The sequence below is a fragment of the Danio rerio genome, chromosome 4 (assembly GCF_049306965.1).
Source record: "Danio rerio strain Tuebingen ecotype United States chromosome 4, GRCz12tu, whole genome shotgun sequence".
NCBI lineage: Eukaryota > Metazoa > Chordata > Actinopteri > Cypriniformes > Danionidae > Danio > Danio rerio.
Window position 1 is genome coordinate 74,827,373 of NC_133179.1, and position 27,041 is coordinate 74,854,413.

The 27,041-nt window shown below is 37.7% G+C and overlaps 2 protein-coding genes and 1 long non-coding RNA gene across 4 annotated transcripts; all 3 read left to right on the forward strand.

Annotated features, from left to right (window-relative positions):
* The first annotated feature begins 1,215 nt into the window (after positions 1-1,215).
* On the forward strand, positions 1,216-9,632 carry ms4a17a.1 (membrane-spanning 4-domains, subfamily A, member 17A.1). 2 transcript variants are annotated; one of them, NM_001017783.2, is made up of 7 exons: positions 1,216-1,268; positions 3,985-4,183; positions 4,298-4,408; positions 6,785-6,853; positions 7,464-7,595; positions 8,558-8,671; positions 9,226-9,632. In NM_001017783.2, the coding sequence occupies exons 2-7, from the start codon at positions 4,010-4,012 to the stop codon at positions 9,367-9,369; spliced, it is 744 nt and encodes a 247-aa protein (NP_001017783.2). In that variant the 5' UTR covers positions 1,216-1,268; positions 3,985-4,009; the 3' UTR covers positions 9,370-9,632. The 2 variants fall into 2 exon arrangements, with proteins under 2 accessions (NP_001017783.2, XP_005165003.1); XM_005164946.6 differs by having other exon boundaries at positions 1,216-1,260.
* Positions 9,633-14,211: 4,579 nt separating this feature from the next.
* ms4a17a.7 (membrane-spanning 4-domains, subfamily A, member 17A.7) lies at positions 14,212-26,702 on the forward strand. The gene is made up of 7 exons (NM_001017714.2): positions 14,212-14,260; positions 19,561-19,692; positions 20,370-20,465; positions 23,913-23,981; positions 24,840-24,971; positions 25,606-25,719; positions 26,297-26,702. Exons 2-7 carry the CDS (start codon positions 19,591-19,593, stop codon positions 26,438-26,440), a joined length of 657 nt encoding a protein of 218 aa, NP_001017714.2. The 5' UTR covers positions 14,212-14,260; positions 19,561-19,590; the 3' UTR covers positions 26,441-26,702.
* Positions 14,702-17,405, forward strand: LOC141381850 (uncharacterized). Its single transcript, XR_012402654.1, has 7 exons — positions 14,702-14,746; positions 15,300-15,372; positions 16,324-16,381; positions 16,471-16,564; positions 16,688-16,845; positions 16,943-17,038; positions 17,213-17,405. It is a non-coding gene; the product is annotated as an uncharacterized lncRNA (long non-coding RNA).
* Positions 26,703-27,041: the final 339 nt, after the last annotated feature.

A 27,041-nucleotide genomic window follows, 5' to 3' on the forward strand; every position in this document is an offset into this window, starting at 1 on the left:
CCCTTCAGTGACAAGAGTGAGCAACAGGTCTTTATGTTAATCAGTTAACTGAGACTGTATAACTCTTATATTACCATCCACATTTCCCATTTGATAATGTAATGTCTGCTAGTATTAAACTCACTGTAGTCTGTAATAATGATGAATACTCTTGATCAACTAACATTAACTGTCAGCCATCTGTAGTGTATAGCTGCAAAGGGCAACGCAAGGCAAGTGTATTTTGGAAAATATACAATGATGTACCATTACCATGCCTGTAGATGATGAACAGGTGTACAGTAGAGCTACGTCCGAAACCGCATTCTTCCATATTATACAGTACGCTAAGACCAGCGAGCTGAGTAGTTTGTCTGAATTCATAGAATTTGAAAATCAGTTTGCGAGAAGTAACCGGATGACCTACTACTTCCTGCGAGAATCTGAAGTGCGCATCCCATTCATGCTGCACTATCCCATGCTGCCCCGCGAGTGAATTCATGAATTGGACTGAAGCAACGCAAGTGACGCAGGTAGGTCACGTGACCCTGACAAAATGCCAGATGTAGTGCGTTCCATTCAGACTTTTCACATTCATACTGTATAGAACATACTTTTATAACGGCAGAGTAGTACGTTTAAATTCAAATGCAGTACCTACTGAGTAGTAGCCGGTTTCAGACGCAACCTAGGTCTTCTAACAGACTGGTGAAGATGTAGTAGTGTGTGTATACTGTATAAAGAGTAGTGTTTTGAACTCAGCCCTATTTTCAGGTTCTTTTTATCTGGAGTCCACAGCTAAAAGGCAAAAGAGGTTACATATGCCACAAAGGATTATGACAGGTCTGAAAGCAAATGGGGGTTTAACATGGTACTAGTAAGGTATAACTAATAAATATATATATATATACAGTTGGAATTTCATGTTTATTTAATAAAAAGTTGAGAGAAGATTTTCTCCGATGTGAAAGTATTAGTAATTTATTATATCCAAAGGCATAATTCAATATACAGAGCTCTGGGTCCTCACAGATAAGTCCTATCAATTATACAATGCTATCCAAGGCTCATATCGAGCACGTAACGTTAGAAGCCCAATAAAGAGCAAATATATAGATGGAAAAAAACGAACCGAGAGCTTGAGGGAGAGGCTCTTTACCTGCGGCCATTCTGCAGAAAACTCCTCCTGCTTCCTGTTTCTTTCTGGGAAACACTGCGCTGGTGTAAAGTTACAGCAGAAGAGAAAGTCAAAGCACAGTTGAAGACGGGATTCTGCTTCAGGTAAGACAGTACGTTACATACTAAAATATACTTATTATATCTGTGTTTTCTAAAGTAATAATAATGGATGTGTTTCCTTTACTTGGTAACAAGTGGACCTTGAATGGCTTTTAAAATGTAGGTGATGTTGATCATTTTAAACTTGAGCTGTGATTTTTCCATTGATTAAACACTCGTGATCATTACACCTCTGTTCATTAAAAAAGTTTCTGTATTTTGTGTGTTTTTGTTGATTTCTGGTGGTGAATTGCATTATGGGATGTTGATCTCTGCTCTGACCACTTTTGATGTTGAAAATTCAACTCTACAGTTTAACAACGTGACTTTTAGGCTGCGTTCACACTGCAGGTCAATGTGGTCTGAATCTGATGATTTTGTCCACATGTGAGTCAGATCTGTTTTGGTCATTTGGCCGCATGGCATCTGACCTTTTCAATGCTGATTTGTGCCACTTTCATACGTGGTGTTAAATCTGGTGTTCTGCAATCGGACCGCAGTGTGAACGGGTATGCAGGAATTCATTTGACTTTTACATCATCTGTGATCGACACACGTCATTATTCTGTACTGGTTTGTGCTTTGGGGTGGCTCAGTGGTTAGTACTGTCACCTCACAGCAAGGTCACTGTTTTGATTTCCGGCTGGATCCAGATACTAATAAGCAAATCCATTGATGCGTAGCTCCACAAGTCCCGAACCAAGCAAACTTCACCAATTGACGAAAGTGAAGGGAAAGAAACTCGAGAGAATACAGGCTCAGTTGTGCACGACCATTGCTCATCTGGTCAATCTTCTCCACTCCTCCATGACCACCACGGCATCTGCTCAGGATACAGCCTGGTCTAGGATTATGGAAACCTTGGGAATGAGAAAAACAGACTAACATAAGTGCAGATGCCGATCAAACTATAATGTCTTTTAGGAAGTGTTCCTGGCTCCGGGTTGCCCTAAATAATGCACACTAACAATCCTTTAGAGGTTTTGGATTTCAACAGCATGTGTGTTTTATGTGCACGCTAATGCAGAGAGATGTGTTTTTAATCTAGATTTACACTGACAGAGTGTGTCTGCTTCCCGAACTGTGCTAGGAAGGCTGTTCCAGAGTTTAGGTGCCAGATATGAGAAAGATCTACCGCCTACAGTTTATGCTGATATTCTGGGAATAATCAATTGTCCAGAATTAATAGAACTTAAAGGACGTGAGGGGCTATTATACACCAGGAGCTCCCTCAAATACTGGGGAGCTAAGCAGTTCAGGGCTTTATAGGTAGTCAATAATAAAAAAAAATTATACAATATTTAATTGGGAGCCAATGCAATGATGAAAGAACTGGAGTAATATGATCATATTTGTGTGTTCTAGAGAGCACTCTAGCAGCTGCATTTTGAACTTGATAAGTTTGTTAATTAGGCCAACAGGGCAACTGCCTAGTAATGCATTACAGTAGTCTAATCTAGAGGTCATGAAAACATAAATAAGCTTTTCCGCATCAGAATCTGATAGCATGTGTTGAAGTTTGGCAACATTTTTAAGATGAAAAAATGCAGTTTTACAGATGCTTAAAATCTGGCCTTCAAACGACAGGTTGCTATCAAAAAAATCACCCCCAAATTTTTGACTAAAGAAGAGGACTGAACTAAGGATCTATCAAGGGTTAGACAGTGTTCTAGATTTTGCATGTGAGGTTTTTGAATTCAATAAGCAAGTGCGTTAGTAAGTGCTTCTAAATGCATTGGATTTGTTGTACCTATCTGTGGGGTTGCATGATGTCTTTTTGAATGAAATGCCTACTTTACTGCATCCAATCAGCTCACTGTAAAAAAAAAACACAAGCCACGCCCACTTTTTCTCAGTTAATATTCTGTTTCTCTAGGAACTGTCACGTTCCATAGGAACTTAAATGGCCAATGAAAATGTATTTAAAATTGTATTTTAATTTAGTTGAATTATATGTTGTTTTTGTTTTGGTCGATTGTAGACATATGAAGGTGAGGTAGAGGAGACGGCGGTACACCGGAGTAAAGCGAGTGGCTCAGACATCATTTTTGACCACTTTCTATATTGTTCTTGCTAATATCCTCTAACTTCTTGTCATTTGTATCTTATTGGTAATGTATATTTTATTGGTCAGTTATCTACTAAATAAACAAGCAGACCGATAACATTTCAGGTGAAGTGAATTGCATTCGAGACAAATCCCACCACTATATTTACACTGTTGGATAATGTCTTATCACTGACCATATGGCCAAAACTGAACGAGTAGCCTAGCTGAAACTGTTTTAGTTTCAGTTTCACTTTCATTAGCACTTCTTGTGAGTATTGCCTCTTCCTGCTGAATTGCTGAATGCCTCCTTAATTGTAGGTCACTTTGGACAAAAACGTCTGCTAAATGACGACATGTAATGTAATGATTTGTTTAATCGAGTCGTTTGACCACAATGAGTAAAGACAGGCTTTCCAAACTACTCTCCATAACAAGTGACAAGTTTTATGTTTGTTGTCGCCACCTATTGGCTTAACAATGTAATTGCTACAACCTTCATTTGAAGCGTCAAATTTTTCAGTTTAATTTGTACCATAAATGTCAGTGTGATACCTTGTCTGATTGTCAATGTGATGTATATCATAGTTCAGATAATATTTATACAAATGTAGTTATAATATTTATCTATATTTTACTGATAATGGTATAGTCTTTTGCTTTATTATGATTTTGTACAGGTTCATTTGATACTCTGAAACTGAAATGGCGACTGTCAGAACCATGAATCCTTCAACGATTGTCATCCAGCTTCAGCCACTGACACAAACAGCAACTGGGACCAGTTCTTCTGTGCCTGTGCGCATACAGCATGTAGCAGGAGTTTCACCTCTTCAAGGAATTCAGGCCTTTCTTAAAGGCCAACCAAAAGCCCTCGGGGTGAGAAATCTCCCTTAAACCAAGATAACACACATTAACACACAGCATGTTATTCTGCTTTACTTCATGAAATACTCTCATCATTCTTACACTGTTCTCTCTTATTCCTCACAGACTGTCCAGATAATGATCGGTGTGTTGACTTTCCTGTTGGGAATCGTGTGTACAAGTTATGGATATTATGTCTTCCTCTTCACTGGTGCTTCTTACTGGGGATCTCTGATAGTAAGAAACAATCATGCAGTTTAACATGTTGTCCTAGATAACACAAGCTACAGTGGGTAATCAACCAGAATACATCTTACTGTCACATTTACAGACACTAAAAGAACATGTAAATGCTTTGTGCACATGTTTATTAAGTATCACGTATTGCCACTAGAGGCAGCACTGAACACACAAATCCCTGATCTGATATGGAAGACATTGGTGAACAAAGATGCTTTTATTTTATTTTGGCACACAAAAGTGTTCCTGGAGCTTCATCTGATTACAGTTGAACTCCTGAAGTGACATTTGATGATGTTTTTGTTCCTTTTGTGTACTTTAAAAATCTCTGGATCGTCACGGTCTATGGAGGATGAGGGAGTTCTCAGGTTATAGTGGGGCATCCCTATCCAGGGCCAGTGAGGGCCAACAGTTTGCTGTTGAACAAACTCTCAAAGGCCTTGAGCTGGCAGCCTGCTCTGGGCCTGAATGGACAAGCCCAAGCGTGGCCTTCATAGCATTAATGTGGGCTGTTCGCTAATGTGGGCTACTCACACCGAGCCCATAGTGAGCCCACAGCTGTGAGTCATACCTAGGCCAGCTCACACTGAGCCTGTTTAGGTTTGGTGTGGACTGGCTTTAGCCCCCTGTGCTCGCAAAAATCCCAGCATAGGCCCTGCATGAGCATGTTAGCAGATAGGCACTTGTTTTAAGGCACTCCTGTCTCTAGAAAAGCAAGGAATCAGGAGCGGAAGTTTGAAATAATTGTCACTGGATGATAGCCTCTAGCCTGACGTCTTGCCTGTGCTTCTAATGCTTAAAGCCTGGTTAATACTTCTGAGGTGATCCCCATAGCTGAGCATTTATACTTCTGCATTCTGTTTGTGTTTGTGTAATGACAAAACTTCCGAAACACTAGCAGGCAGCGGGGTTCCTCTGTGTTGAGTTTCTTTATGGGTGCTTTGAGTTTACACCAGAGGTACATGCACAAAAAAGTGAACACAGAAGTGTCCATCTCGAACTCCTCCACTGGACGTCACACTTGTTAAAGACCCATGGCACCAGCCTCACTCCACTACCACAGTTATGTTATGTATGTTATGTGAGCGTTCTACTGTCTCATTTAGACTAGGATTGTAGTGTTCGTCTAACCTTGCAATGATGTTTGTCACCGTTCTTGCATCCGTTGCAACGTCAATCATTCAAGTTTCCAGCAGTTCCCGGCCACTCACGCCGATTAAATAGTGCAGCAGCTTGACTTTGTTTTTTTCCTCTACGTCCGACATAGTGAGTTCCATGTAGAGTTGAAACTGGTCTTTCCAAGATTTCCAGGATTTTGCAAGATTGTCGGCATCCATGCAGAATGGCGGTGGAGGTTTTAGTCCGTCCATACTCGCTATTAGAAAAAAAAAAATCTCTATAACGTTATTTATCTAGACTCTTAATCTCCAGATGTCTAGATCAAACTTTTCAGCCAGCGACCCCCAAAATAACAATGCCAGTGACTCGCGACCCCCAATATCCTCTAAGGTGGTTATAAATACAGAAACCTTGCATGCAACAGCGCACACACACCAATTAAATTTGTGTCAGTGCTTTAAATGTGCCAGAAAGTATAACCTGATGTTATAAAATCAAAATGCATCTGACGCTATTGCTGCCTTTAATATAATGTAATTACCCCAGGGGTCGCAATCCAATAGAACTAGTAACTATAAGCTACTATAGCAACTATATAGTATATAGTAACTATAAACGACTGTTTTTATTTTCAGTATAGTTATGGATAAAATATGATAATTCTTATGGTTTAATAAAAATAAATAGATTTTTGGAAATCACCAGGCGACCCCCCCTTCATTGCCCCATGACCCCTCGGGGGGGTCCCGACCCCCACTTTGAGAACCACTGGTCTAGATCATCTCACCGCTGCCACCATGTTTAAAGATTACTTTCTTCGCCAGTAAAGAGACTCACTGAGACCAGGATAACTGTCTAACTCAGTTTAATCCAAAAAACTTCTCTGTCACGCACAACATTGACAGTGCAACACTCAAACAGGTTCCCTCTCCCACAACACAGATATTAGTAGTTCCTATTGTCACAAGCAGCTGATGTTCCTTTAAGCGAACTATCAGTGAGATCGATAACATCAGATGTTTACATTGACTGTGCTGTTAAAGAAGATCGCTACAGCTTTAATGTCATCCCTTTGATTCCCCACTTTAATTAGTGACTTTGATAAAACTGTGGAAAGAGAAACATCCCTGTCTACCAGTGTGACAATGTGGCAGTAAAATGCTCATTTTAGTTGAGTAGCATGTGTGTGTATATATATATATAATTTATTTTTCCAACATAAGCTTTAAGTTTTGCTCTTCTCTCTGTTCTCAGTACATTACTGCAGGCTCGCTCTCCATTGCTGCTGAAAACAAAATTAATTCACCATCTGCTTTGTGTTTGGTATGTACATAACACTTGTTCTTTTCATGGGTCTAAACACTGGGTGCTTGTAAAATTTGGTTTCAAATTGTTGGTTTTATATGAAGACTCTGACTCTTTTCTCTCTGAACGCAAAGAAGCTTTTTACTTTCACTTTCTGACCTCTGCATCACATCAGGTGAAAATACCGCAACTGTATATATCTACAACAACAGCGCCCCGCAGTGGTCACACCTAAACACACACACCACTGCTTCAATAACAGCATTTAACTAAGACGGAAAATAAAGCATATCCTGGACTAAATGAGAAAACATTGTGATAAGAGTGCTGTCCAACACTAATCTCCTGTGTGGAGTTGTGGTGTATTATAACCTGATGCGGGAGCTGAAACAGTGTTGATCATAACTCATCACATTTACAAGCAAATGTTCAGTGATAAGACTTTCTACAGAGAGACTTTCCATGTAGTTACTTACTCATACACACGAGTCTTTGGTGCTTGGATCCTGTATTGTATTCATTTGTCAATTTATTTAAATCACTTTCCATATAATCTATCATCTGCTTAACCACAGTGTGTTAACACAACATGATACAAAACCTTTCTATTTCTGTGTGTCTACTGTAGGTGAGAGCTTCCCTCGGGATGAACATTTTCAGTGCTATAGCTGCGGGCATTGCTATTATTGTGCTTTCAGTAAATTTGGCTTTTGGATCCATCTACCATTCTTGCAGAGACTCTTATTGTTATAATTATAGGGTAAGTCATCACCTCTTATATTGATATCATTTTTGTATTCATGTTTTATTTTATAATTACAGTAAGATCACTGTGTGTCCGGTGCACTTGTGAAAATCAAGCGTAATCTGCACTCATCTGTCCAATGCTGTCCAGAACTAGACAATATTTTACTGTTCATTTACACTGGATACACATATTAAAATTAAAGGTGCCCTAGAATGCACTGATTTACAAAAAAATGCACAACTTCTCCATAAATAATTGTATAGGTCCATTTACAATCAAAGTAATTGGCCCTTGAATGGAAAAGTCTGCTTTAGCTGACCTTATTCTTCAGTGTGGAAGTGCGCTCGTTTTTTTGCGATTAAGAACTTCTGATTCAGTTGCCTATGGCAGATATAACTAGGAATAATAAACAGCAGAAAACTGCCAAACTACCTGCTCCACAAACAAGTGTTAGCGTGACGATACAGACAAAGCAGATTAATATAATAAGAAAATGTTAGTTTGCTACATTAAGCAGCCGAACGAGCTGTTTTTAATGTCTAAAATTGAAGGGAAGTAAATAAGACCGGAGGTTTCGAGCCAAAAAGAATGCGAGAGCTTTATAATGCCTTTCTCTTTTTCAAAATAAGAGTCCCACATTATAGAACATAATAAGCTGTGTAAAAAAAGGCAGAGGGGTTGTAATTATTGTAATCTCTCTAGGAAGTGTTGTGGAAATGGAGTGTGCATCCAAGTGGATTCTAGAGTCAGTGTTTTAGTTTTACACTCGCATGATTTACATGACAATGAGGAATCAAGGGGGTTTGAGGTTGAAGGTGTGCCATTTGCATGTACTGAAAATGTAAGTCTAGGTATGTCCAGATCATTATTCTATGGCACCTTTAAACATCACTTAGTTTCATCAGTATACCTTCTTGACATTCTTGACTTCTCTTTGTTGTTGTCCTGTATGCTCATGTTGAATGTTCTCTCAGTCTCTCTTCTCAGGAATCAGTTGTGTGTTGCTGTTGTTCGCCTTCCTTGAGTTCTCCATCTCCATCTGCCTGTCTGCGTTTGCCTGTAAAGTCACCTGCTGCTATTATCCTCAGGTGAGAAATACATCAGATAAATTTAGGCATAAAGGATAAAGCTACTTTTAAGGCATGAGGTTCTGAGTTTTCACAAGAACCAACAAACCCAATATCTGTCTGTAATTCTTCACTCTTACATGTTCAAACCCTTAAAGTCCATGTGAACCAGACGTTTCTGCAGACTTTTATTTAAATATGATGACTTATTTAATAATTTCACCATTTTGATTAAAGATTATGAAGACAATTGGCTACTGAGGCGACAGCAACCGTATAGTTAATGATGTAGGAGCCGATTAGGTGACCTATGACAGAATTGAAATCTGGATTTGATGCAGACCAGACAGAAACCAATGACATGTTCTTCTTTTGTTTTGTTTAATTCATCCTATCTCTGTTCTGTATTCACACACAAACCACATTACAACAGTTTGTGAATGAATGATTTGTTAAGTAAAAATCCACAAAACCTTTAATGTGTGCTGTAAACGTGTGAGGAACTGGGTAATGGGCCAATAATTGTTGAACACTGACCAATAACTTAAGCTGACCATGTACACTTTATCTTGCAGATTCCTGTGAGCAGCAACCCTTTAATTCAACACCCTCCTGCAGAAATGCCCCAACAGTACATTCAATGTCCTCAAGAAGTCCCAGAACCATGCTTTCAACATCCTCCTGCAGAAGCTCCCCCAGCGTACACTGAAGGCAAATAAATGTGAATCAACATGAAAAAACTGGGCAGAGCGGTGGATCTGCTGCTTTAATGCTATAACTGTTCTAGTTTCCATTGTGTATCTGATCTGAATAAAGCACATCATCAGATTATGTGTAAAATGATTATTATAGTCATCAACATAGATATCACTGTGCATTTTACATCTACATGTGTATTTTTTAAGTATTTTGCTATTACCTATGTGCATTTCTCAAATGTTATTTGTTTGAATACTGATAAATTGTATTTGTTTTATGACTAGCACTGCCTGTGTCTTTCTCTGACTCAACGCAAGTTACTGCAGGAAAGCAGATAGTGTTTAGCCGGTGATCACACCAGTGTGATTCAATTCTGTGATTCATTTATGTACTACTAAAAGAAGCCTGTGTGCCACTAGCGGTACACATACCACACTTTCCTAAGAAATCCTTAGAAAATCACAACCCGATCCTTACTGCACGGATGCCTGAAATTGGCTGGTGTCATGCAAAGTTTAGTTCGAACCACAGTCAGACACAACTACGTTAGCAAACCAGTTCTTACTAGGCTTTCTAGATCCATCTGTAGGGACCCCTAAATATTCTTGGATTATAATACGTTTTTTGCTTATTTCTATCTGTGAATAAATAGTGAATCCAGCAATATTTGATTTTTGTATTTCTATGACACAACATGTTCAGAGAGAGTGTATTATTTTGCTGGTCAGTTAAGCCTGGTTTATATTGGATGCATCTGCTAGTTCACTTGAGTGCGCGTGGCGAATGTGACGTCATTGCTGTGTTTGTGGAGGTTCACTTTGGGTGCGCGCGACATGATTTCGGCTGGCGGAGCGCATTTTTTTTTAAAGTCAAGTGAACAGTGAGCGTGGCGCTGCGTTTCATTTGAGTTAAATATGAATCATTTTGAAGAGATTTTGTCTCAAACAGCTATGACTGTATATCTGTGATCATAGAGATAACCAGATGATACATAATTCTCAGCTAGAAATTGCAACAGCTGTGGAAAGAGGAACGTTTTTGTTAAAAAGTTTGTAAAAACCTGAGGGATACGTTTGGTTGCTCTACTAATATATTTTTATTATGGCAAGAATAAAAGCAAAAAAGCCTCTTTTAGCTTTAACAAACTCATCCCTCAGGTTTTCCAAACCTTTTAACGAAGACTTTCCCCTTTTCCCACAGCTGTTGCTGTTTCTAGCCAAGAATGATTGATCTGTCTCAGACTGCTCAATGGAGTAGACCATTAATTCCTCACATGCCATTGTGTTCAGCACCCACACTAAAGTGCTTCCCTTGTGTAGATGAGTATTTACGTGAGATCCCTCGTGTAGATATAAATACACATTAGATTAGTCGGTACTGAAGCCAGATCTGGAGCTAGTCATGTTCTGAGCTATTGTTTGTTTCTCTTTTCCCCCACATGATGTCGCTATTTTCCCCAGTGTTTCTGTTTGGGGTTTATTTGTGTGAATCTTGTTCCGCTGTGTCTTGTTGGACTTGCCTATTTATTCTACTGTAAAGCTGCGATCACACTAGAGTTTGTGTGTGCGAAATTCTGTCGTACAGCGACAGAATTTAGACATTAAAAAAGCGAGCGATTGCTCCATGGTTTAAATTTCTGTCCAGAGAGGTCATGTTTTGATCCTCGATTGGTCTCAAGTGATGCAATTGCGCAGGTCAGAGTTCACCAAGCTTGAACTTTGCACCGCAGTGACCTGCAAAACTTAACGCATGACCCTGCGTTTCCCGTCTGACACATTCGCTTGCGTATGAATGGAAGTCTATGGAGAGACAACTCAAGTGTGCAGCTTTAGGGTCCATCTAGTAGTCCTATGACGGAACTAACAGCATGGGTGAAGGTTAAATGTGTGTACGCCTTTTCAGCACATGTGAAAAATATTTTTGTTAAATTTTTTTTTAAATTTGTTTCCAACTTTGAATTTTAATCTGACTCCAATTTATAATAATTTAAATTTAGATTCATCTAATTCAAGCTGATTACCGTATTGGTTGTAATTAGGTCTAATTTAAATCCCTATTATTAGTTAATGGTTCATTGTTTACTCAAAGTCTCTTAAAGTCAGTATGCTGGCCAGTTCATCTGCTCACGGACACATCCTCGCCAGTTCTCATTCTTAGCAGATAAGCTAATTTCCTTTAAGTAATAATAGGCCGCCCCATTCTTGCTCTTACTTAAAGAAAGTTTGATTTTTATCCCACAGACACTTCTCCACCCTTTGCCTAAATGCTCAAATCATCATAAATTCAGGACAATAAAAGCCTGGTCATGAGTTGATGCGAAGACCATTTTCCCTGGAGTGGAGCATCTGTGCAAAGATCTTATCGAAGTCAAAACCCAAATTAACTGATATAAGGGAGATTGTAAAGTATTACATTGAAATTAGGATCACTTTACCAATTACACAGAGACATTTAAAATGACACCAAACATAATTATAGAAAGCCACAAGATACACCATATTGAAAACTTAGACATTCAGTGTGGAGCTGCTCTGGTGGAGAGGGTTAAGTCCAGGGCAATAAGAGGGGGGCTCAGGATGCATGATCGAGACAACCTGAACAACTGGTTTTCTAGCTGATCTTCATCTCAGATTAGAAAATGTATTGTTTTAGCGCCTGACCGGTTTTAGTTGGTTGACCAGGCTGGTTTTAGAGGGGTTTTGGCCATTTCCAGGCTGGTTTCCAGCCATTTGCTGCCTGTTCTTAGCTGGTCAGGCTGGAAGACGACCAGCTAAAACCAGCTTGTCCAGCCTATCCAGGCTGGGAGCCCAGTCAAAACCAGTTATGCCCAGCTTAAACCAGGCTGACCATTCTCGTGGTCTTGTCTCGTGTGAAGTTCCATTACCGTTTTCAGGGTTTAATATTATGGAGAGAAATAGCCATCCTTACACTACCCTCTTGTCTTCAATTGGTTTTAGAGGTCTCGTTCTTGCTGTAAGTCCTATATCCAGATTCTCTAGTCATTACCTTTCTTTGTTTTGCTTGTTAGTATTTTTAACAATATTTTTACTTGTCTACAAAATACTTCTTGATTTAAGAATTTTGAGGTATTTGGACTAGAAACAAGGCACAAAGTTAGAAAAGCATTATTTTGCAGTGCATGTAGCAGGTATTAATCTATTAATATCTATCTGTTGGCAGCCGTGGCCTGATGGTTAGAGAGTTGGAGTCCCAGCACTGGCAGAGAAGTTCCAGGCACTTTCTTTCCTTTTGAGTAAAAGCACCAAACTCCCAACCGCTCCAGGCGTGTGTTGACTTGGATGCATGGCTCAAATTTCAAGAATGGGTCTTCATAATTAGAAACATTCCTGTTTTTCTTCCTGCCATGACAGGCCCCTTATTTTCTGACTGGAAGTGATCTGACTTGAACAAAACACTCTTTTCTATTTTTTTTTAAAGAGGAGGACCCTCTTGGCGTGCCTCATCCCCTCATCGTATTTCAGCACTCTCATACTGTTACAAAGTGGACGCTGAGAACAGACTTGCAGATCCAAATGCACTTTATTAAAGACAAGGTTGTGCAGGCAATAAGGTAATCCAGTAAACGTGGTCAAAATACAAGCGAAAAAAACAGCTTAAACCAGCCTAGGCCGGTTGGCCGGATTTAGTTGGTTGACCAGGCTGGTTTTAGAGGGGTTTTGGCCATTTCCAGTCTGGTTTCCAGCCATTTCCAGCCTGGTCTTAGCTGGTCAGGCTGGAAGATGACCAGCTAAAACCCGCGTGACCAGGCTAGCCAGGCTGGGAGCCCAGTCAAAACCAGTTATGCCCAGCTTAAACTAGGCTGATCAACCAGGTTTTAAAGGGTCATTTTCATTGTTCCCAGAGCCACGCCCGTTTCATCTCAAGACCGCAAATCTGGGACTCCAATCACACGCAGCGAGGCTAGCGTAACAGCGACAGTGATGTCACTCGAGCATGCGCTGTGTCACTGCAATCCACACAATCCTGCGTATAAATCCCTTCTATAAAAGCTTTATTTTGCAATACTTTGAATTATATGTGGCGAATATGAGATTTTACACATGAAGTCAGAATTGTTCGCCCTTCTGTTAATGTCCTGTTAAAGTTAGGGTAATTAGACAAGTCACTGTATATTAGTGGTTTGTTCTGTAGACAATCAAAGAAAAAGCGGTAACACTTTACAATAAGGTTCGTTAGTTAATGCATTTACTAACATGAACTAATCATAAACAACACATGTACAGCATTTATTAATCCTAATTGAACATTTACTAATGCATTATTTACATCCAAGTCCATGCTTGTTAACATTAGTTAATGCACCATGAGTTAACATGAACTAACAATGAACAACTGTATTTTCATTAACTAACGTTAACTAACATGAACAAATACAGTAGTAGATGCATTGTTCATTGTTTGTTCATGTTAGTAAATCCATTAATTAACATTAACTAATGAACCTTATTGTAAAGTGTGACCGAAAAAACATTGCTTAAAGGGGGCTATTACTATTGACCTTAAAATTAAATAAAAACAATTAAAACTGCTTTTATTCCTGCTAAAATTAAACAAAAAGACTTTCTCCAGAAGAAAATAAAAATACTGTGAATTCCTGAATCTGTTAAGTATCGATTTAATCTAAATTTAAGAATAAATATTGCTCAGGAGGGCTAATCATTTCTCCCTCCACTGTTTGTTAAATCCAGTGTAATCATGTAATTTGCATATAACAAATTTCTCTTTTCTTGTGTTTCGCTGTTTGCTTTGTTAACCCACAAGACTGCGGCCAGCTGTGGCAAGCAGCATAATTACACGAGCTCCTCCTGCCTTCTCCTTTTTCTGGGCATCATTGTGCTTGTGTAACGTCAGAAGTCTGAAAGCACAGCTGGAAACAGGATTCTACATCTGGTAAGACAATACCTTACATGCTTAAAAGTACTTATTATGTTGGCGTTTTCTAAAGTAATAATGAATATGTTTCCTTTACTTGTAACAAGTGGACCTTGTTTGGCTTTTTTAAATGTAGGTGATGTTGATCATTTTAAACTTGAGCTGTGTTTTTTCTATTGTTTACATACACTGTAAACCCTAATGCTGTAACTAATTAATTGAATTGAGTTCTATTAACTTAAATCATTAAAATTCGTTTATCTTAATTAACCTTGATGAGTATTTAGAACTTTTTCTTATTTTTGAGTTTGAAAAAATTTAATCTTTCAAGTAAAGTGAACAATTCTGCTGGGTTTAATCTATACAAAATGTCTCTTTAAAGTTTCATTAACTCAAAATCTGTCAGCCTAGTGATTTTGCGTCTGACGTCATCCAGGTTCACGTACGTGCTCATGCTTCATTCGTTTTTTTCAAGATGGCGGATCGGCATCGCTTCACACTACAGTAAGTAAAATATTTACAAATCCAAGAAATATTAAATGTATGTTTTAATTAATATAATCACAGTAACAGTTCAATGTAATGTAGAGTTAATCAGGGTGCGTTTACATGTCGTACATTACAGAAAACATGTTTAGCCTCACTTGTTGCTAACTAACGTTAACATTACTGTTTAAAAAGTTAGAATCAGTGCAACGTTAGCGTTAGTTGTAATGTGTTAACTCTGAATTTTAACAGAGTGTGATAAAGACAAAAATATTTAAAATCGGCAGATTACATTTTTCAAAAAAATTTAAATCTTGGCGCGAGTATGCCTTTTCTCAGCCTGTGCTGAAGTTGTCATGGAGACGCGCGCTCTCACAACCGCATGTCATGGCGCTGCGCTGAACTCCATCCAGTATGTGAATGTGGTATTATCTTCGCGATCTGTAGGCACTTCGGAAACGAAAGGCGCAAGAAACGTAACGTTAATCATAACTCAAATGATCTCCGCCTAAACACTAAACGGTATTTTCTGATGACGCGTAGTCTCAAAACTTAACTCTGTCACACGCAGCTTGTTGCTTGCTGATCCATGTATGAGGATAGCCTGACGGAGAACATTTAAGCTGCGCTCCTCACCTGAGCAGGTACAGAGCAGAGCTTCAATTTACACTACCACATTGAGGTAAAGTTGGTTTTATATTCATACATTCATTTAGTAACAACTTGTGACTCGCTCCATAAATTGTTTACCATGGTACTTTGTCTATTCGTTCTGAAATCACATGCAAGTATGACATGAAAACAATATTACACTAAATGCACTATTTTTTTTTGACTGAACTATGTTGTACTTTGAAAGTCATTGGCTGCTAATATGATTTCACCATTAAGAATATGCAAAAATTACCTTTCTGAAATTATATTATTAAGGAGAAAGTCTGAATGTGTAAATATAAAACTAACTTTACCTCAATCACCAGCACTGATCAACACTTAATATTTCCTCGCGCTTAAGACGACATCTCTGCATATCAATGATTACCTGATTAATGCGATCAGTTAAATGAGTTTAAATGTCATTTAGGTCAAATGTATTTTAAAGGTATGATAAAAGTTTTTTTTTTTTCAATCTATTTTTTAAAATGTTTACTCTGGAGAGAATATAAACAGCCTAAAAAACAAAGTATGCATATCTATAACACATTAATACAAAATTATGTTATTAAATAAAATAATAACAAAACAAAATATTCAAGACGTGGTAAACAAGACATAGTTTTCTGATGTGCAAATTTTGTAGCTTAAAATATATTTATATCTTAAAAATATAAATATTTTAGTATATATTTTTACATCATTAGACAATAAGGTACGTTTTGTTATTTCTAGCTTTTAAAATCAGGCCTTAAATTTCTTTGTCGTCCTATTCTGTTTTAGAAATTTCAATACTGTTTAAATCTGTGTTCATCGAATTAAAGCAACTAACATGATAATCAGCTCTATTGCTAACCATTTTGGAGGTTAACGTTAGACATCATGCAATTGTACTACTTCCACTCTCAGCTAAATGACACTGTGACTTTGTGTACATACAGAATTGAAGGACAGGTGTTGCTGACTACAGATAGGTTCTTAAATGGAGGCATGTGAAAGGTGGGTAAAATATTTATTTTGAACTACTATGCCTGGCATATCCAGATAAAATAAATATTACAGTGTATTTATCAATGATACTTTTGCAGCAAGGAAAGTGAAACTTCAGCTAGAGCTTGAGTTCAGTTTACAACATGAAGATCCTGCTTTCAACATCTGATCAACACCTGATTTTCATCTGAGGTAAAAAATAGATAAGTAAATGAAACATAATAATAATATTAATACATTTTTTCTAGAATTGTATATTTTGTGGTGTGGGTTTGTTTTATGAAATTCTCTCTTGTTTCTTTTTGCTGTTTGCAGAGTACCAACATGTTACAAATGAGAATTTTCCCCACAAATTCTTTGCACAACTGGACCACCACCTATTTCATTTGATGACAATTTTAAGGCAAACAGCATCCAAAACTGGCAAGACAGCAGATACCCTGGCTAATCTTTTAAAGGTTTATGATGAGCAGGTATGTTTGGGGTCACGTGTTAAAGTATACATTAAAATATAATTTGAATTTTTTTATTTTTATTTTAATTTTAAAAAAATTGATTCTTGATTTCCAGGAACTGCATGATGTCAGTTCATGACGGACTACTGTTATCAGAGGTCTTTTGGTCTTGCTGCGTGAGCGTGACTTAAGATTCTTTAGGAACACCCTGGTAAGACTTCATTCATTCTTTTCACAATTAGGCATGTTTAATGAAAAGATGAAAGTTTTGAAAACTTTTACTTAATAACATATTTGTAATCACGAATAGTTGATGAATCATATAATATTGGCTCAGTCATTTTGATACTGTCCTTACATTAATATCCTTGAATTATATTTTTAGATTGATAATCCTGCTGACTGAAGATGCTTTATTGGCCCTGCATTCACTGAGGGTCTCTGTTGTCCTGAAGAATGAATTGGACACCACCCACAGCACACTTCCAGACCTTTCTTGTCTTGTATGGATTAATGTATGCTCTTCACATAATATATAGTAAAGGACTTTGAACTTGTGCAAAAAGTTTTGCTTGGCATGGATGATGGAAAATAAAAAGTCTCGTAGCATGGAAACCTTAAAGAATGAGTTAATGTAGAGCTTTTTTTTTTTTTCTTAATAAAGACTGTCTCTGGGCTAGTAACTTCAAAACATTTATTTACCTTTAATTGGTAAGTATGCATTTTATTATATATAGGGATAGTTTGTCCAAATGTAAAATTCTGTCATTTACTAACTCTTCACTTGTCCCAAACCTGCTTGAATTTCTTGCTTCTGTTGAACACAAAAGTTAAGTAAAGCTGACAACCTGTAACCACTGACTTTCTAATAGGAAAACAAATACTGTGGAAATCGGTGGTTACAGGTCTCAGCTTTTTTTTTTTTTTTTTTTTTGGTCAAAAATAACCTTTTAAGTGTTCAACAGAAAAAAGAAACTCAAACAGCTTTGGAATAAGTAAATGACAGAATCATAGCTCAACCAAGACTGAATATATATATATATATATATATATATATATATATATATATATATATATATATATATATATATATATATATATAAAAAATCTGCTCTCCGTTAAACAGATTTTGGGGGAAAAAATAAATGGGGGCGAATAATTCTGACTTCAACGATATATATATATATATATATATATATATATATATATATATATATATATATATATATATATATATATATATATATATACAGTTTCTGTGTAGTTTACACTAAACGAGTCACTTCACAGAATGTGCACTTATTATTTTTTTTAACGAATGCCTTAAGACTAAGTTTTACACTTATTAATGTATTATAAAATTTTATCAAACTTATAGTTGTTTTTTCTTGAGGCTCTTATGTCTGATATCATATTTACATTGTGGGTAATTTTTATTAATTTTAGAATAGTGTTCATTTTCAATCTCTTTATGTCTAATAGTTTTTATCGTTTTAAGACATTTGTAATTGCATAGAAGACAAATTTGAAAGTACTGTTGGACATTTTTTCTTTAAAAATAAATGTCTAAAATGGTATTGTCTGTGTGTTTTAAATTACAGATTTATTTTGACAGATTTATGGGGTTTAAAGATTAAAATAATGGCTTTTTTTGTGAAACTGACGATGGAGAAGTTAATTTTAAAAAATGCTATCAAAATGTATGAGCTGGGTGACTAAGTATGTAAAGGTGAGATAAATAATTAAAAATAAGTTAATTGCTATTAAAATGTATGAGCTAGGTGATTTAAGTATTTAAAGTTGAAAGAAATTAAAGCAATTAAGTTAATTGGTATTAAAATGTATGAGCTGGGTGACTAAGTATTTAAAGTTTGGAAAAATTAAAACAATTAAGTTAATTGCAATTAAAACGTATAAGCTGAGTAACTTGGGTATTTTAAGTTAGGTGAAGTGTCTTGCATGAGTACAACAAACTCAAAACTTAATGTTTCTGTTTACTTAAAATAGATAATTTCATAACTTAAAAAAATTGACGTAACTGATTACCTCAATTTTTTTGAGTTTTGTCAACTTATTCGGGATTACAGTGTATGTGACCATTACACCTCATAAAATTGCGCTAGAGGCAACACAAGACTACACATTAGCAGCGTCTACAATGCACACTTGAACTGCAGGTTTTGCACTGGTTTTACACTGTGAAACGAACAGTTTATTTTGTGTGTTTTTTGTTGATTTGCATTGTGGGATGTTGATCTCTGCTTTGACGACTTTTGATGTTAATTTAACTCCACAGTTTAACACAGTTGACTTTAAGGCTTCGTTCACACTTGCAGGTCAATGTGGCCCGAATCTGATGTTTTTGCCCACATGAGTCTCAGATCTGTGTTCGTGTGAACAGCCCACACCGCATGGCATCTGATCTTTTCAATTCTGATTCGTGCCACTTTCATATGTGGTGTTAAATCTTTTACAAATGTGTTTAGCAATCCGACCGCAGTGTGAACGGGTATGCAGGAATTCATGTGACTTTTACATCATTTTTCACTCATCAGCTAAGGGTGAACTCTTGAATTTAATATATAAACTTGATTTTAACATATATAAAATATAGAAAGCCTCAAAGCCTTATTTCAAATGGTATCCTCTTCTGCTTTATTAGATTATGACTGTACAGGTTGATTTTATACTCTGAAACTGAAAGCCATGAATCCTTCAACCCATGTCATCCAGGTTCAACAACCAACACAAACAGCACCGACTATGACCAGTTCTTCTGTGCCTGTTCACATGCAGCATGCAGCAGGAGTTTCCCCTCATCAAGGAATTCAGCTCTTTCTGCAAGGCCAACCAAAAGTCCTCGGGGTGAGAAATAAACCCAGACAATTATTTTTGTTCATTTGGTTCAGTTTGCCAAAATGATATTAAAATGTTACGAATTGCTTCCAAACACATCTACAACTAGCCCAAAAGGTTGATCACAGAACAATTAAGTCATAAATGGAATACTATAAGAAGGAGAAAATAATAATTCAGTGTTTACCTGCTGTTTTGTCTATGATGGCATTTTGCTCAGCTCACCTCTTCATGTCTTCAAATGTCAGGGGTTCATTCAGGTTACACTGGCAGTCACATATAATCTTAACAAATGTACACTGTCTGAGTCGATAGGAGCCATGATAATTAGTTCACCTTTCAAGTCTAGAGTCGTTCGTTATTCACGTGAAAAAATGACTCAAACCCGAGGAGTCGAGAGATGAACGTTTTAATTCTTTTTCCGGCTCTAAACACATATGATTGGCTTCTGTCTTTCCGCGAAGAATAACTCAATGTGATGAAGACTTAAAATGAATGATACCATCTGCACAAATGTGCGCACGCGCGGATGAACGAATCACTCCCTGAGAGGACTCGTAGTTCCCGAGTCATATTGAGGATTCGTTCAAATTGACCCATCTATAATTAACACACAGCATGTTACTCTGTTTTACTTCATGAAATACTCTTGTTCTTCTAACACTGTTTTCTCTTATTCCTCACAGGCTGTCCAGATAATGATCGGTGCGTGGACTTTCCTGCTTGGAATCGTGACTTTTGCATATGCCGCCGGTGGTGTTTCTTACGGGGCATCTGTGATTGTAAGATTCAATTATACAGTTTAACATGTTGTCCTACATAACACAAGCTACAGTGGGTAATCAACCAGAATACATCTTACTGTCACATTTACAGACACTAAAAGAACATGTAAATGCTTTGTGCACATGTTTATTAAGTATCCCGTATTGCCACTAGAGGCAGCACTGAACACACAAACAGACTCCCTGATCTGATATGGAAGACATTGGTGAACTATTTTTACTTTTTTTTGGCACACAAAAGTGTTCCTGGAGCTTCATATGATTAACACTAAAGTAAAATGGAAAGTTTTGACAGTGTTTTTTGTTTCTGTTTATAACTTTAAATGTCTCTGGATCATCACTCTTTATGGAGGATGATCGAGCTGTTAGGTTAAAGTGGGGTCTGCCCATCTAGGGCAGGCGTGGGCCTGGTGTGGGCCAACGCTTTGCCATTTACCAAACTCTCAGAGGCCTAGCACTGGCAGCCTGCTCTGGGCCTGAATGGGCAAGCCCAAGCATCACCTTAATGGAATTAACATGGGCTGTTCGCTAGTGTTGGCTACTCACACAGAACCTGTAGCTGCGGGCCATACCAATCGAAAACTCATGAGCTGCTGTTCTCAGCTTGTCTATTGCTCTCACACAGTTCAAGACAAGTCCATATGAGCATCAACAATTTGCACACAACTTTTACAGATGGGGGAACTACATATGGGCTTATGTGAAAGTAAAAAAGGCGTTGTGTATACCCAGCTCGAATGGATATGGATAAACATTTGCATAGGATTTGGTTCTGCTGTTTTTAATGTTTATTTTTACTCTCTTACGTTTTGCATTGGTTTTGTCACAGGTGAGGTTGGGAAAGGACAAGGCCTTAAGTGCAGTCAATAATGAGTTTTTAGTAATTATTAAAAAAACAAAACAGAAAGGCAACAAAAACAACCCCGAGGGGGAAAAACATAACTAAAAAGACAAAGTAGACTGGAAGGGAACAGGACATAAGAGGACTCAAACAGGACAACAAACTGCCACCGGACAGCAGACATGACGGGCTCTATTTTGACGGTCCATGCGCAAAACGGAAAGCGCAGGGTACAAACGCATTCAGGGTGTGTCATAATGCATATTTGCTAATTTAGGGATGAGGAAATCCGCTTTGCGCCGTGGCGCATGGTCTAAAAGAGTTTAGCTTATTTTCTTAATGAGTTATAGGTGTGTTTTGAGAATAAACCAATCAGAGTCTCATCTCTCTTTAAGAGCCTTGCGTCGCGCCATAAGCGCATTTGCTATTCACAGGACGTAAAGTAAGTGTTAGTGGAAAAACTGAGCATTTCACTAGCAAACAGTTGACAGTTTTTTAACAGAAAACAGTTAAACAGAGCATCTACTACACAAGAATGAGAGATACATTATCTACTTTCACTTTCGCTCTTGGATAGAGAAACCTTTACGCACAGACATCAATTAGTCTATAAATAATTAATTTAGTTTGTTAAGCGCAAATATTCGTTTCAAAACTATTTCTAAATTCAGCTCTAATTTCCAGCAAACGAATAAATGAACAATAATAATGAAGTGTGCTCAAAAACCTGAGTTATATCCTAAAACACATGCTGGTCTAAAACCTGACAGGTGGGCAAATCTAAGCTTGTTTTTAATAAAACAAATATAAATATGGATATAATAAATAATACTGCTAATAATAATAACATTATACAAAAGCAAATTGTTATGAATGAACTGAAAAAGCCTCCCGAGATGAAGAAGACATAAAAGCAGTGATTTTTCATATTTATGTGGGCTAGAAAATAATATGTTTTGTAATATTTTAATCCTTTATATTTATATTCTATATCTATTCTTATTATATCCTATATATATCCTTAATATTTTATTTTTTCATGTGTAAAGATATTTGCGTATTGCTCTACATCTTGTGTGTATTAAGCAGTGTGTAAGCAAGGCGCAACTCTGCGCCGGAGTTTAGACCGGGTTTGTTTTGGTCTATTGAAAAATCTATTATAGTTTCTCAAAAAAGCAACGCGCCAACAAGGATCCTCAGAACGCCTTCATTTTTAGACCAGAACGCCTATGGGCGCACATATGATGCATTTGCTATTTAAAGAGCGTAGCGCAACGCCTCAAAACCACTCTTGCGCCAAGCTGAGACTAGCAAACAAGTATTGCGTCGCGCCTTGCGCCACATTGCGCCGGGTGTATAATAGGGCCCGAGGAGACTATAAAGGAGAAATAATTGGCAAACAAACAAGTGAACATACTAAACTAAGTGTAGTTTATTTACAAACTAATTTTGAGAGGATTACATGATTGCTTGCAGCTGTTCCTGCATGTTTTTTATTTAAGATTCACCAATCAGACGATTCTTAAGCCACTATAAATGCCCTAAGTTCAATATAACAGCCATCCTCATTTTGAAGAATCCCCCTTCCACCCTTACTCCTCCCCCTTTCCTAGATGGGTGGTTATCACTGTTGCCTCACAGCAAGACATCACTGTTCTAGTTCTTACTAAGCCAGCTGATGTTTCTCTGTGGAGTTTACACGTTCTCCTCGTGCTCACGTGGGTTTCTCCCACCGTCTAAAAACATGCAACTTAATGTAATTGACTAATCCAAATCAGCACTGCAGACATGCTTCTGGTCAGTAGTTCTCTTTTAAGAGCAATCCCTATCTGTTCATTAGCTACTACATCAGGGGAGTTCTCGAGATCTACCTGAGCTCAAACTCACCTCTCGCCTTGCAAATGTGAAGGAGCCCCAGGTTCGAGGATCTTATGAGCTCAGTCTCATAGGACAGCATGCCAAACAAGCTTTATACTCAATCTTCAGCTAAGTGTGAACTATTGTATAATGGTATAACAAGGAGTGTGGAACTAGACAATAGACAGGAGATCACATGACACAAAGAAACAACACAAGCCGTGTGCTCAGGTAAAACAGCACTAGAACACACAGCCAGTGAAGGAACTCATTAACCGAGTGCTCACATGAAATACAACACTAAAGCACGTGACCAACATGTAAACATGGAGCCACATGCTCTACACAACACCAAGACGAGACAGAATGCATGAAAAGAGTACACAATAATTTAAACACTTACCATGCACTCGCATTCATGTTACCGATCCAAGCATCAACCGAAACCAACTAGACAGAGCTCTGAGACCGAAAACACCATGCTGCGAACAAGACACACACCAGGACGAGAGTGTGCATCCTGAGCATGGCCAAGATGCCGTTTAAACAAAAGACGAACACAGACAACAACAGGAAAGGAGTGATCGAGCTGAGAAAACTCAAGTCGAGCACAACATACAAGACAGGACAGGACTAGTGTCTGGTTCATGTGGCAGTAAACTGTTCATTCTGGTTGAGTATCATGTATATCTGTATATATATTTTCCAACATAAGCTTTAAGTTTTGCTCTTTTCTCTGTTCTCAGTACATTATTGCAGGCTCGCTCTCCATTGCTGCTGAAATCAAAATTAATTCGCCAGATGCTTTATGTTTGGTATGTAATGAACACTTTAAAACACTGATCTAAACACTGGGTGCTTGTAAAATTTGGTGTGTAAGGATTTGTGCATAAATATTATTTCTTCTGTTCTAATAGAGTATTGAACACAGACTTTCCATGTAATCACTAAAGCCCTGCTCACACTGTGAGATTTCAGCCACGGTTTTGTCATCTGAGACAAATTTGGGAAATCCTAAAAGATTCCTGAAATCCCAGGCTAAAATCTGTGATCTTTGATTGTTGGTTTGACATGTTCACAGACAGCCGATTCGTGCCCGTTGTGATCAGATTTTTCCTCTGATGAAGTTCTGGCAGTGTCAGAAGATTTCAGACACTTTCCTGCAGTGTGACAACAGCTGTGATGAGCGTCAATCCAAGAACCAATAGAAGCTCAGAATCTGATGATGCAATCCATGTGACAATTCAAATGACCACGGGGAAATGTCAAAACAGCTTTTTTCTTCCTGGTTTTATTACTGAGACTCGCCGTGTGCAAAACTGCCGCTACAGAATGCGGGATAGTGAAAGTGTCACGGGTGGATGACGTCAAACTCCGGGGGCGTTTTCTTTCGTGTTTGGCGCGTCTTCATTGTCGTTCAGTCTGACTTTATGACAGCTGAGATCTTACAGTGTGACATGAGCACCATGTTCGTGCAGTCTGACATGCTACAATCGTTCAGGATTATAAACAATCCCACTGTGTGAGCCGGCCTTTACTCATACACTCATACTGTATTGTATTCATTTATCAATTCATTTTGATCACTTTTCATATAATCTATCATCTGCTTAACCACAGTGTGTTAACACAACATGATACAAAACCTTTCTATTTCTGTGTGTCTACTGTAGGTGAGAGCTTCCCTCGGGATGAACATTTTCAGCGCTATAGCTGCGGGCAGTTCCATTATTGTGCTTTCACAAGCAATGGCTTTTGCACGCATCGTCACTCGCTGCAGAGATGCTCATTGTTATAATGATGTAGTAAGTCATCAACTTTTATATTGATATAATTTTTGTATTGTTTTATTTTATAATTACAGTAAGATCACTGTGTGACCGGTGCACTTGTAAAAAAAACTAGCGTAATCAGCACTCGTCTTTACAAGATATTACTGTTCATTTACACCGGATTAAAATATTGAAATCAAAGGTGCCATAGAATGCACTTGTTCTCTGATATATATATGGGGCATAGGTACATGCAAAAAAAATTAATGGTCAATTTACAACCAAAGAAATCGGCCCTTGAATAGAAAAGTCTGATTTAACTGATTATATAGACAAAAGGAAGAGAGAGCTTTATAATGTTTTAATGATTGTAATGTCTCTAGGAAGTGTTGTGGAAATGGAGTGTGCATCCAAGTGGATTCTAAGAGTCAGTGTTTTAGTTTTACACTTACATAATTTACATGACAATGAGGAATCAAGGGGGTTTGAGGTTCAAAGTATGCCATTTGCATGTACTGAAAATGTATGTGTAGGTATGTCCAGATCATTGTTCTATGGCACCTTTAAACATCACTTAGTTTCATCAGTATACCTAAAGGGCTACAGATTCTTGACTTCTCTTTGTTATTGTTGTCATCCTGTTTGCTCATGTTGAATGTTCTCTCAGACTATTTTTATAGGAATCAGTGGTGTGTTGCTGGTGTTCGCCATCCTTGAGTTCTGCATCTCCATCTCCCTGTCTGTGTTTGCCTGTAAAGTCGCCTGCTGCTGTAAACCTAAGGTGAGAAATACATCAGCTGAACCCATCAGATAAATTTAGCTATTTTAAGGCTTGAGGTTTCACAAGAACCAGCAAACCCAATATCTGTCTGTAATTCTTTACTCTTAAATGTTCAGACCCTTAAAGTCCATGTGAACCAGATGTTGCTGCAGACTTTTATTTAAATATGATGACTTATTTAATAATTTCACCATTTTGATTAAAGATTACGAAGACAATTGTCTGTTGAGGCGACAGCAACCGATCTCCTTCACCATGTAGTTAATGATGTCGGAGCCGATTAGGTGACCAATCAGCCTGTGATGATGACAGAATTGTTCTTATCAGGACTAACAATTAGCAAAACATTGTAAATCTGGATTTCATGCAGACCAGACACAAACCAACTACATGTTTTTCTTTTGTTTTGTTTAATCCATCGAATCTCTGTTCTGTATTTGTGAATTATTGATTTGTGAAGTAAAAATCCACAAACCTTTAATGTGTGCTGTAAACGTGTGAGGAACTGGGTAATGGAGCAATAACTGTTTAACAACAACCAATAACTTAAGCTGACTATGTACACTTTATCCTGCAGATTCCTGTGGAGAACAACATTTTAATTCAACACACTCCTGCAGAAATCCCCCAACAGTACATTCAATGTCCTCAAGAAGTCCCTGAACCATACTTTCAACATCCTCCTGCAGGATTTCCCCCAGCGTACACTGAAGGCAAATAAATGTGAATCAACATGAAAAACAGGGCAGCGTGACAGTTCTGCTGCTTTGATGCTGTGGCGATTCTACTTCCATTCTGTATCTGGTCTGAATAAACCACACTATAAGATTGTGTAAAATGATAATTATAGTCGCAACCATAGATACCGCTGTGTATTTTGCATTTACATGAGTATTTTTAAGTATTTTGCTATTACATATGTATATTTTTTAAAATGCTATTTGTTTGTAAACTGATAAATTGGATAAATATTATTATGACTAGCACTGCCTGTGTCTTTCTCTGGCACAACACGAGTAACTCCAGGAAAGCAGATTGTGTTTAGCCGGTGATCACACCGGTGTGATTGTAGGACGCAAAGGGTTAAATGTGTTTTTAACTTTTTTTTTTAATTCTATGATTTCTCAGCATACCACTAGAAGAAGCCTGTGTACTTGTTGCGGTGCATATACCACACTTTGAGAATCACTGCTTTAAATCCTGTACATCCTAAAAACCTGAAAGAAAATCACAGGCCTTACCACCCTTAATACAGGGGTGCCGAAACTTGGTCCTGAAGAGCCAGTGTAAGGCAATGTTTAGTTTCAACCCCAAGACACTAT